This window comes from Corella eumyota, chromosome 3 (assembly GCF_963082875.1).
Source record: "Corella eumyota chromosome 3, kaCorEumy4.1, whole genome shotgun sequence".
NCBI classification, from domain to species: Eukaryota; Metazoa; Chordata; class Ascidiacea; order Phlebobranchia; family Corellidae; genus Corella; species Corella eumyota.
In genome coordinates, this window is record NC_137492.1 from 825,748 (window position 1) to 838,563 (window position 12,816).

Sequence of the window (12,816 nt, forward strand, 5' to 3'; positions counted from 1 at the left end):
ATCGGTCGTTGCAACCGTTTAGCGCACGTCTGCATGGCAACGCTCCATCTTGCGTACATATTGGGATTTCTATGGGCTTATTATTTTGCAACACAAAACACTTTTGTGCATTTGTTAGTGTTTAAAGAATTTTACAAATTTTTAACACAAATTTAAAAACTTGCATCGCCGATATAAAATAGTATTAAAGGATTCATTATTTTACGCAAAGTACTTAACCCTTTTTACTGGTAGACATTAGTAAAAAAGTTTAGTGCCAGCCATCTTAACAAATAAAATTTTATTTTTCTAAATAGTTAAGGAGCGTTTTACGCTAGCAATAATTTTCATCAATATAAATGCTGTGTAGAAACAATCACACGAACCCCGCTTTCAAGCAGAATGCTATTTCCAGAAACACAAATCTAACAAAACACACAAAATAAACATGGTAAGAAAAGTTAAAGTGCCACCTTGTTACTGCAGAAACAAAAAAACAAATTAAGTTTTTCTCAAGAGCAAACAAAAATGCAATATATGACATTCCTGAATTAAATAAAAATAATAAAAGTGAAAAACAATATATTTGGTAAAAACCGTAAGGAATCCGCCATTTTGTTGTTTACGCTAAGTGTTATCTGTTCCTAGTCACGTGGGTTGTATTACGTGATTTATTAGGTAAACGTCTTGCAATGTAATATATGTAGGGTTCGTGGTACAAGCTTGTGAACGATTGTTTGTGAACCTTTACGCCATAAAATACTATAAGATTAAAAACGGCTTTCATACAAAAGACTATCAGGCAAATAAACGTTACAATTGGAGGTCCTGCCGAGATCAAATCCTTTGAAGCCACAGCGAATTTATAGAAACTTTTATAGAAACGACCGTTAGACTAACACTTGTTGAATATATATAAACATCCAAAAAATGGACCATTATTTTAAAGCATCGTTGTCGATCGAAATCAAGAACGTAGTCGAACAAGAACTACGAGCGACAAGCGATTAAAAGGGAACTAGCCTCCTTGAAAAAAGAATTGGGCTTGAGAACGGTGTGCCAATCACCAGAGCCTATCAGCAACCAAGCGCTAGAAAAATACACCAGTGACACCGACGTTGAGGAATATCTGATAAAGTTTAACCTCATAGCAACGCCAACGGATGAGATGCCAGAGAAAGTGGCTACAGGCTTGCACTTAGTCTATATGGCAAGGCTGCAAGCATCGTTACGAACTTAGCCGGAAGTGATGGAACTTCGGTGACAGTTCTAACAGAAAAACTAAGAAAACATTTTTCTGTCCCGAAGTTGAAACGACTTAATGAGCTACATAGAAGAAAACGAAGAGTTAACGAACCCTTAGACGCACTTGCGAGTGACATATTAACTACGATTCAACATTCTACGATTTATAAAAATTCAAGAAAAGAAGAATTAGAAAAACTTAAACTAAATTGCTTTTTAAATGCAATTAAAAACGACAGTGAGTTGCATTCCGCCATTTATCACACACATTGCCATCTACAATAGATAACGCATTGGAAACAAGGCGGCTCTACGAACAATTGTATAGAGTGGATTTAACCACCAACAAAATATTGCGCACTAGATCAAGTAACGAAAGTTTAAAGACGAGCAATATCAAGTTACCTCCCGCGTTTAGTTCAATTTCTGATCCGACTTATTCTTTTTCAGAAAGAAATGCAACAATAAAGTCAAAAGCAATGACCGTTAGAAAAGATGGTGTTCAGGATGACGAAATTTTTAATATGCGTTCAACATCAGTATTAAATGACGAAGATTCTATAAAAGAGAAAATTGCTTGGGCCCAATTAGAGGACGAAGAAGTATAGGAAGTAAAACGGAAACATTGCTCTAAAAAAACGCATAATAAATCTTTTTCAAAATATGTTGAAAAGCTGTCATCGTTGGTGGTTAAAAATAATATACTTTTTCGAAAATGGAAGTCGTCTTCCGGGTCTCAATTTCATTTACAAATAGTTGTGCCAACATCACTACAATAAACATTTTAAAAGAAGCGCATCAAGGACATAGAGGCGTCATGTCAATGCTGAGGTTATTGCGAAAGCGTTTTTATTGGATTTCAATAAAATCTGATGTTATTAAATATAATAAACAGTGTGTTGGTTGTAAGGAAAGGAATAGAAACCAACATGAAGTATTGCAGCCTCTATTCCCCTGAGAGACCGTTGTGCTTCGTAATAAAAATAAGGTGCAAAATATACAAAAAGACTCTCGCTCAACTTTTGTTATTACGCAGAAGCTTAATGAATCTACCTATCGGATTAAAAAATCAAAGTGGCGAAACAAACCGATGGTAGTAAGCAGAGCACGTTGACATAAACTCTGTTAATATATTTGCGTATTCGTTCTTTTTCTTTTCATTATATGTTTTTCTTACTATCGGGAGGGGAAGAGTGTAACGAATCCGCCATTTTCTTGTTTACGCCAAGTTGTGGACGGTTGTTTGTAATCTTGGGCAATAAAATACTATAAAATATAAATACGGTTTTTTATACAAAAGAATATCAGGCAAAATTGTTACAAAACTATGTGAAAAGGTAATTCCAATAACATTTGAATGAATTAGTCCCAATATTTCTCTTCATGAGTTATTGTTCAGAAACCACAAGCATAAAGATAATACTTACATATAACATGAAGTTGCATTAAAGTTGATTTATTAGAAGTTGGGTTAAGTTGAACAATTAATTTACGATTCTCCAGTGTTGCAATTAACAACTTCCTGAGCTAATAATAAAGACTGACCATAAACCAACACAATTCACCTAAAATATTAATTTACGGGATAGGTTATAAATGTATTTACAGCCACTTGTAAAATATACTATGGTACATACATTGTTAGCACACTGAACACAGTTTAATTTCTATTGTAGTTTATGGCACAGTCTTATGGTAAAGTAAAATAAATTTTAATGAATTTCAACCAACAGCGTGGTGTAGTGGTCAGAACACTTGCTACATCACATGAGGTCGTGGGTTCAATCCCCACTGCTTTTTTGCTGTAGAACCGTTGAGTAAAGCGCTATTAACTTCTGCTGAGTCAGCACTTATTCAGCAGTTTAAATACGGGGCAATTATACCTAAAAATATCTTAAAAAGGCAAAATTTACTTAAGACTGGGTTGGAGTAACAGATGTTACTCAATGTTGAGGTCGTGATGTCAACCTTCCCACATAAGCAAAAAATAAACAAAAAAACATTAGGGTACAAAAATAATTTCCTTTTTTAAGAAAATATTAAAATAAATAAAGTAATATCTCACCAATTAACATTTCATATTCTTATAAGATCACATGATCCACTATGATGTCATAATGTTGGTGCCATGCCACATATATTACTCAACCTAAACATAAAGAAAAATTCCAAAATTAGTTTGTCAATTAATAAATAGAAAAACAGGATCACTTGTACCTACAACTGTAAAGTACGAGAGAGAATTAGCTAGAACCGTAAAGTACAGGAGAAAATAGCAAGGGCCGTTAAATGCGATAGAAAATTAGTTTGGATCGTAAAGTACCAAAAAAAAAAGTTCTTGTAAACCGTTAAATTAGAGAGAATTAGGCAGGTCAGGTAAATTTATGAAAAATAAGGTATGACCGCAATGTACAAGAGTTTTTCTAAGAACCTTAAAGTACAAGTGATCTGAAAATATACTGAATAAACTTTATATACAGAAATTAAAAATATAATTTTTAGGTATTTTTTACCTATTAATATATTTAGATTAAACTTTTAAAAATTTTAAAGCAAATATCATCTTTGCATTTAAAAAAAACTTTTTTAAAAACTAATTTAATTAAAGTTTTAAAAAGTTTAAGGTTTTTATCCTCACACCCAACTTAATAACAAAGTAAATACAAGTTAGTAAACATCATATTTTAAAAATTCAATTACTTAAATTTTTCTTACCACTAATTTATTTTTTTATTGTGACAAGCTATCCATAATACTGAACTCAAGGGTGAATATAGTGTGGCATTGGTGCGGCTCGAACCTGAAACCTCATGGCATGTGATCTGATGTCATAACCGGTATACCACACTACAGGACTTCACTTATTTATCTTTGGTGATTCAATTACTCAACAGCGCCACCTCAACCACAGTGGTCAACTAAAATATTAAAATAATAGGTTTAAATACTGATTAAAATTATTTTTAAACTTTAATTATAAAAATGTATAAAAACAAAATTTAAAAACATAATCAACAGAGATAAAAAAATATTTACAATTTAATTAAAATATTACAAATACTATGTTATCATTAAATCAATTTAAATTGTATTACAATATACTCAACATTACAAATTAGTTTACTTCAAGGTTTTAGTGAGATCATATTGAAGAATATTTCCATGAAGTTGAGAAGAAATTTATTCCGAGCCAGATTAAAGTTTAAACTTTGCTTTCTTTACTTCCTGGTTTCACCTTTGAATATAATTAATTTAGTTTAATCCAGGTAAAATGAATAACTTGGAATTGTAAAATCATAAATGAATTAAATTTAAAGTAGTTTGTATAAGTTCAAGTCATAAAGGGTAATACTAAAAGAAGGTAGGGAAGAGAAGACAGGGAGGAAGGGAAGCACTAAAAAGAGAAAGGGCAAGAAGAAGGAGCTCATAAAATAATGTTAAGCGGTCATTTTTATTAAGCAACAGAGATTGTAATTGCTAAAGGTTTGAATATTGCAGAAGACAATTTCTGCTGCTTACTGAAAATGACTGCAAAATATTTTCCCTTGAGCACCTCCTTCCCCAGTCTGGAAAGTAAGGCAGCGTGCACGCATGAGGTGAAAAAAATGCTTTTGCACGCCTGGTTTCTAAAAAATAATGATTCAAATTTATGATTTAGTTCAAATGTAATTAATTAGTAATTCCGTAATGTAATAACAAATTGCTTTGTTTTTTTTCGTACTACAAAAATCATTAATTGTACAAATGAAGTTGTTTCGGAACAGTCACTTATTAATTACTAATATCTTTTTAAACATATTTATTTTTTATACTAATTTTAAACATAATTATTTATACAAACTGCTATGTCCTATAATTATACTAACTTTATCAAAACTCACATTATATTTAGTTCAATGAATATTAACAAAACTTTTAAGATTTGCCAAAATTTAAATTAAATATTAAAAAAACTTTTACATGCTAAATTTTCAAATTAAAAATTGTAATTCAATATAAAATACATAATAGTTGTAATTTTTAAATTCTTAAAATTTAAATTTACAATTTATTTTAAATTGTTTTAAGTTTTAAAACTCTTTACTTCCTAATAAAAAATAGAAAATAAAAATTAACAAAGATTTTAAAACTAAATACCTAAATACTCAGGGTATTTTAATACAAAAATTACAAAAATAATTAAAAAAATTTTGTTAATTTTGTTCTAAAATGAAACAATAAGAACCTTATGACATCATAGAGCCTGGAAAAAGATACGGCAACTCTGAACTTTTGCTTTTTTGCATCACCTCGGAAGCTTTCACTAAATCCTCCATGCTTATTGGTCGAAGTTGAATTGAATTATCATCACTAAAAAAAACGAAAATTTTATAGAATTCGATTATTTATTAAACGCCAAAACTGAAAACTTTATTAAATATTCCGACACATTTTTTTTAATTGTGAAAAAATCACAAAAAATATTTAAAAAAATAGATTCAATTTTACAAAAAAATCTGTAGGTAAAAAAACTTAATAACTAACTTTAAATTCCAGAACTTGACTTAGACCCGATTAAACATAACTTACAAATGTTATTACAAACTTAATTATATACTAAAATTTTAAATAACTATTTTATTTGTTTGTAAAAAAGTTACAACAAAAAAATAAAAAAATATTTAGTTGATTTCAACAAAAAAACTATTTGAACAGCCAACATAATAATTTATAATTGTTAAAAAATTTAATTTTTTTTTTTTAATTTAATTGAAGTTTGAAATAAAAATAAAAATTAAGTACAACTGATCAAAAAATAATAATTAGCTTTTAACACCAATAAACATAATTTACGAGTGTTCTTACAAATTTGTTTAGAGTTTTAAAAATATCAAAAATTTTAACACAAAATAATTTTTAGTTCAAAAAACTTTAAAAAAATTACGAACTTGTTCGATTTGATGAATTCCTGGACCCTAGCAACAGAGGCATGACGACACATCTCCCGTATATCACTCCCACTAAACCCATTTAAATCTTCCGACAACCTCCCAAGATCAACATCCAAAGAAAGCTCCTCCACTTCAAGGACAATCCTTAAGATGTTGGTGCGTTGGGCAGCATCCTACACAAGAATTTAAAATTTTTTAATTAATATTTAATTTTTTAATTAATTTTTAAATACAAAAAACTGTAAAATTGTAATTAGTCTGTTTATTAATTACTCCGATAATTAGAATTTTATTTAAATATTATGTATTTATTTTCTAATCATAATATTAATTAATTTTAGTTTGGTTAAATTAAAAAATGTAAGTTTAAAAAAGTAAGCCTTTTACAAAACATGGCATTTCAAAAAAAAGAATAAATTTAAACCAAATTGGCTTACCACAAACAAAACTTAAAAAAAAACACCCCAAAAAATAAACAACAAATGTTTTAAAATAAATAATAAAAATTAACAAACTGGCATTGGAACATTAAGCCTTATTGGCATTCTTCTAAGGATAGCTTGATCAATTTGTTTTGGTCGATTTGTTGCCCCCATTACCATAATCTGACTATTATCATCAGATGCCAGCCCATCCCATAAACTCATAAAAGTTGCCTTCATCATAGCTGTTGCTTCATGATCTCTATCCGATCTTTAAGATTGAAAACATGAATTTAATTGGAATAAAAATTTAAATTTTTGTGTAAAAAATTTTTTTGTTGCTTATCAAAAATTAAATTTAAAAATTAATAATTTACAACAACCATAAAAAATTGAAAATTATAAGTTTAGAATATTTTTTGCTAGTTTTCAGTAGTGTACAGAAACCTTATTTAATTTAAATTGTTGATTACATTAAGCATGAAAGTTGAAACGTGAATTGTTTTGATATAGGTGGGCCAGAAGGTAATAAAAAAATTTATTCATTTTTATTCAGCTACATGCTTTTAAGTGAATTTACAGTCCTTCAAAACTTTTAAGGTTAATAAATCATGGCATGTGAGAACCTTTAAAGTCACAAGAACAAAAACATCTGAAATATATTGTATTTTAAAGAGTAAAGGTATGTATATTTAGGGTATAGGTTATAAAAAGTATGGGTATGTAAATATATATTACTATTAGTGTAAAATTAATTAAAAATTTGGCATGAATGTAAAGGTAATCAAGTAATTAGAGAACTATTAACTACACAATAATCCCCTTTTTACCTCATCTGTAAGAAAACATCGATTTCGTCGATGAATATAATCGCAGGCTGAAGTTTGTGAGCAAGTGAGAACACAGCAGCGGCAAGTTTTTGAGATTCCCCGTACCATTTGTCCGTTAACTGCTGAACCTTTAAACAAAATGTGAAATAATTGTTAGCTTATAAAATTTAAACTTATGTACAATTATAAAATAAATTTTATACTTTAATAATTAAAACAGAGCATAGAATAAAGATATTTAAATATGACAAAATAGGTTAAAATTACCAAATTAATATTTTATTGTTTTTAAACAACTTAAAAAGGAGAAAATTAAACATCAACTAAAAGTAAGAAAGAGATTATATAATAGCTAAATATTAAGCTAAAAAAAACCTTAACATTGTATATATAGATTGAAATACAAAATTTATTTTTAAATTCTTATAGTTTTAATTGAAATCGACAACACACCGTACCTCAATATTGATAAAAGCACACCCCGCTTCTTTTGCGGTTGCCTTGGCGATCATAGTCTTTCCACAACCAGGAGGGCCATACAACAATATACCTGAAATCATTCAACATTTTTTATTATTTTGTTTTTTTTACACATTGATAAAAGTAAACAATAAATATGATATACAATTAATATTACAACAATGCGACGGAAAAAATGACAAAATCAATTTAATGATTTAAAACATGCCAAAAGTATTAATGTTTATATAAAGATTTTAGTATGTTATGGCATGGTCACCAAACCCAAAACATAGAAACATTGTTTAAATCATGATCATCAGTGTGATGCACCTAAGAGAACTTTAGCAACAAATAAATTTTTGCCGGCAGCGTGGTGTAGTGGTAAGAACTCCTGCTACACCACCATGAAGTCGTGGGTTCAATCCCCACTGCTCTCATGCTGTAGCACCCTTAAGTAAGGAGCTATAAACAATAAGAACTCCTGCTAAGCCACTTGATCAGCAGCTTAATTACTGGGCAATTATATTCTGTATAATATCCCAAACTGTTAAAGGCAACTTGAGACCGGGTCGAAGTAACTGATGTTACTCTATGTTTAAGTTGCGCATTCGACTTTCCCACATCGAGGATAAAGATACACAAAAAAAAAAACTTTTTAAAAACGCTTGAACAAATTTAATTTAAAAATTTAATTTTTAGTAAAACTTAAGTACTTACCTTTTGGAGGACAAAAAAGTTTACACTGTTTAAATACTGCCCTCTTGTGGAAAGGAAGAATAACCGACTCTTTAATCTGATCAACAATTTTATCGAGTCCTCCTATATGCTGCCAAGATACCGGGATTTCTACATAATCACAGAGTTTTGTCAATTTTTAGGTCTTAAAATGTTATTTTGGATAATTTAAAACAAAAAATTTAAACCTTTATGAAGAGGGTTAAAAAGTGGACCTTAAAGATAAGTATGGGATTTTCTAAATCATAAATTTAAGGGTGAAACATACATCGTTAGTGCATCTAAAACTTTTAGCTTTTTTAACTTAATTGAACTTCAAACACTAGTGGTCTATAACACTTAAAAAATTAAACCAACCTTTAGGAATGATAAGTTGGGAGGCAATGTTGAGTTCATATTCAGTTAACTGAAGGTCTTTAATATTGTTCTTTCCCAGCTGCTTTAACAACTGCTGAGCCTAAAAATATTTTTAATAATTTTTTTGTTAAATTTATTCTTAGAGTATAAAGTTTAATCTAACGTTTACTTAAAAGTCTGGGTTTCAAACCTAGGACCCTAGACTTCACTCAATGATTACAAATATACAGAAATAGGACAATTTAAGAAGAAAAGTCCAGTAAACCTTTAATCTTACTTTTTGTTCGGCAGTTTTCTTATTTTTTTTAGTCGGATCCATCATAGTAAGAAGTTTATCGACATATTTCCAAAGAAAATAACAAGCACCTGCAGTACAAGCAACCCTTAGAACTAATCCAAATACTTGAGCTCTGCTTGCTGGCTCTTCTGTGGCTGCATTTAATAATTCAATCTTCATATTAAACACTTATAAATATCCTATGCTATAAAAAAAATAAAATTATTAAAAAGTTTCTTGATGTAGGAAGGTTGAATGCGCTACTTTAACATAGAGTAACATCAGTTACTCCGACCCAGTCTCGAGTTGCCTTTGCCAGTTTGGGATATTATATAAGTTATAATTGTCGATAATTATGCTGCTAATTTAGTGCTGGCTTAGCAGGAGTAGAGTGTCTTACTCTCAGCATTTAAGAGCAATGGGATCGAACCCTGGACCTCATGTAGCAGAGCAAATTGTTAACAGTACCTAAAAATGTCAAGTTAACAATCCTTTAAAATTTTTAAAACTGCCAATGAACGGTTAAAGTAACAAGAACAGTATATATCAATTATCACATTAATAAAACAATGATAACTTTTTGTAAGATATGTAGTGGTAATTCTGGGTTTAAATTAAAGTAGATTATCAAATAGATAGAGTGTATTTTAGAGTAAGTAAATTTAAAAAACAGTAGAAGTTACAAAAACATGATAACAAATGCTAAAGTAAACAGTAAATTAGAGAACTATAAACAAAAAATGACTTATCATTTTTTGTGAAACTTGTTTAGTCATCACATTCTATATTGAGTCTTGATCTCACATTTTTCCTTTTTTTCGAAACATTTTTAAAAATTTTTGAATCCACCTTTTTTGAACTAAGAACATTTTTTTCGTCGAATTTTGCTTCAATGTCTGCTTGGTACTCGATCGCTGACATATTTTCGTGTAAATGATCCAATTCAATATCAGCAGAATTACCTGAAGTATTGACTTCCATTTTTGTTGCTTTTTTGATTCTTTTCTTCCCAACCACATATTCAGGCATTTTAAAAACTTGTGACTTATTAAAAATATCAGAATTATTATCGATGTGTTTATTTTCGATTGCTTCTTTTGGGCATTTTTTTAGATCGTGTAAAAATAAAAATGCAGCATTAGTGTTTTGACGTTCGTTTATAATATCCGTATCGGTTAAATCGTACTTCTGCCACTTTTCGGGATCGGTTCTAAAACCAGGTTCATAGTTTTGTGTTTTAATAACATCTGGATTTAAGTATTTTATTTCAGAACTTTTTCGTTTCTTTATAACTTTTTCATAATTATTTTGAGATAATTTGTTTTTTACTCGGTTCAATCCGTCAAAAATTTGAGTTTTTCTGTCAGTGAAGTCCAAATTTTCCTCTAAAAGTTTAAAGTTTTGATCTTCTGTCATTTTAACAATCATTTCTTAGAATCTTTAAAACACCGACAAACAATTTAGTGAAAGCAAAGTCAGTAAAAAACAACCATTAAAAGAAAAAGGTTCAAATAAAATTTGGGAGTTCTTTTAGCGTCGTCCTCCATATTTATAAATGCAAAAAGGTGGAATTTTTATAACTTTTCCCTAATCTTCTCCAGGTTACAAAAAATATAAAGGTTACAAAAAATGCAAGTTCGACTATGAAGCGAAAGAGGAGATTGGGGAAAGGTATCCGCATTTATAAACCGGGCGGACGACGCAAATAGAGCTCCAAAAATTAAGGTTAACCCAACATTCTTAATAAATAGTTATATAAAAGTTTAATGTCCTTTTATAAGTTGTAATACTCTTCCTTTGGTAACAAGTTCCTCAAAAATATTTGTAAAAAGCGGAGGACATTAGCGGATCGCGGATACTTATTTTGTGACAACGCGGACTATTTTTAATGACGTAATTCATTTTATTCAAATTTTAAACTAAATTTTTAATACAGTAAATCGGCCTCTAGCTTTAAACATAGTTTTCAATTTAAATTTATTTATCTTACATATTTCTTTAAAAACAATTTTATGACTTTTAATTCACTAATTGCTAATTAACTGGAAATAAACCTACCTAAAGAAAGAACGTCCCAATTCGGCCTTTTAAAATAACGTTTGTCCCATTAAATTTGCACATATTTTTATATTAAACAATAATAAAATACAAAATATTTAACATTAAACAACAATAACAATAAAATACACAATAAAAAAAGAGTTACATAAGAAAATAGCTGTGCACATTTTAAACACCAAGATAGAAAAAAACGCGCCACGCATGGCGGAATAACATTTAAGTTAAAGTTAAGATAGTAGTTTTAAGTTGAATACCTAGTCTGTTGTTGAATAAAAACAACAAACGTTTAAGCAGGCAACAATATTTGGTTTGCCACAATAAAGGATAGGGACATCAACGGATAGCAGCAGCATGGGATAGCAACATTAACGGATAGCAGCAGCATGGGATAGCAACATTAACGGATAGCAACATCAACGGATAGCAGCAGCACCGGATAGCGACATCAACGGATAGCAACATCAACAGATAGCAACATCAACGGATAGCAACATCAACGGATAGCAACATCAACGGATAGCAACATCAACGGATAGGAACATCACTGGATAGCAACATCAACGGATAGGAACATCACCGGATAGCAGCAGCATCGGATAGCAACATCAACTGATAGCAACATCAACACATAGCAACATCAACGGATAGCAACATCAACGGATAGCAACATCACCGGATAGCAACATCAACGGATAGCAGCAGCATCGGATAGCGACAATGACAGATGAGAACATTAACGGATAGGAACATGACAGATGAGAACATTAACGGATAGGAACATCAACGGATAGGGACATCAATGGATAGCAGCAGCACCGGATAGCGACATCAGGTAACAGTGACCAAAACAAATACCGTTCAGGTGGGCAACTATATTGGTTTGCCATATTAGATAAACAATAGTTAATTGTTATCGACATCATCGGATAGTGACATCATCAGAAGGTTACGTCAGAGAATGACATTATCAGAGAGTGACACCATCAAAAGGCGACGTCTTTGGGTAGTGACGTCATCGAACAAAATGTAGACAGAATTACCTCGAAAACAGAAAAAGAATTAAATTTGTACTTTAGTATTCTTAATTAATCTAATTAAAAATATAATAAATTAACAGTTTGTTTATTTATACCATTTGCAAGTACATCAAAACTTGTTTTTATTTTACTAAAGGTGATAACGTTAAGGGAATATACAATTAATTTGTAAAGGGGTAAACTATTAAACAAACTAATTAAATGAACCATACAGATTAACAAACTAATTATCAGTACAATTTTTAACAAAAAAAGATTAAAACCGTACCAACAAAATATTAGGCAAATACAAAACACAAACCAGTAGCCTACTAATTAATTATGGGTAACTGATAATTAGTGGTTAATTAAATATTAACAACCAACAAACTATTAGATAAAAAATGAATTAGCAGGCGTGTTGAATCAAAGCTAGTTACATGACAGTGCGCCAACTAGCGGTCGATATACACGGCTACATAGCGATAAGTAAATTGTCGA

The 12,816-nt window shown here is 30.0% G+C and overlaps 2 protein-coding genes across 5 annotated transcripts; both read right to left on the reverse strand.

Moving 5' to 3' along the window:
* Positions 1-306: 306 nt before the first annotated feature.
* Positions 307-9,432, reverse strand: LOC145744648 (outer mitochondrial transmembrane helix translocase-like). Of its 4 annotated transcripts, none has more exons than XM_082562551.1 (14): positions 9,239-9,432; positions 8,962-9,061; positions 8,587-8,715; positions 7,866-7,957; positions 7,408-7,535; positions 6,671-6,848; positions 6,153-6,328; positions 5,450-5,574; positions 4,744-4,850; positions 4,349-4,459; positions 3,940-4,142; positions 3,290-3,373; positions 2,652-2,789; positions 307-2,490 (listed from the first exon to the last, which is right to left on the reverse strand). In XM_082562551.1, the coding sequence occupies exons 1-8, from the start codon at positions 9,416-9,418 to the stop codon at positions 5,451-5,453; spliced, it is 1,107 nt and encodes a 368-aa protein (XP_082418677.1). In that variant the 5' UTR covers positions 9,419-9,432; the 3' UTR covers positions 307-2,490; positions 2,652-2,789; positions 3,290-3,373; positions 3,940-4,142; positions 4,349-4,459; positions 4,744-4,850; position 5,450. The 4 variants fall into 4 exon arrangements, with proteins under 4 accessions (XP_082418677.1, XP_082418678.1, XP_082418675.1 ...); XM_082562552.1 differs by having other exon boundaries at positions 4,332-4,459; XM_082562549.1 differs by lacking the exon at positions 4,744-4,850.
* Positions 9,433-10,006: 574 nt separating this feature from the next.
* Positions 10,007-10,666, reverse strand: LOC145744975 (uncharacterized). Its single transcript, XM_082562958.1, has one exon. The coding sequence runs from the start codon at positions 10,664-10,666 to the stop codon at positions 10,007-10,009; it is 660 nt and encodes a 219-aa protein (XP_082419084.1).
* Positions 10,667-12,816: the final 2,150 nt, after the last annotated feature.

Coding starts and splice junctions, on each gene's coding strand:
- LOC145744648 (XM_082562549.1), bottom strand. CDS start 9,418: ATGAAGATTGAATTATTAAATGCAGCCACAGAAGAGCCAGCAAGCAGA. Junction 9,062..9,238: donor AGAAAACTGCCGAACAAAAA/GTAAGATTAAAG, acceptor AAATATTTTTAG/GCTCAGCAGTTGTTAAAGCA. Junction 8,716..8,961: donor CCAACTTATCATTCCTAAAG/GTTGGTTTAATT, acceptor GTGATTATGTAG/AAATCCCGGTATCTTGGCAG.
- LOC145744975 (XM_082562958.1), bottom strand. CDS start 10,666: ATGATTGTTAAAATGACAGAAGATCAAAACTTTAAACTTTTAGAGGAA.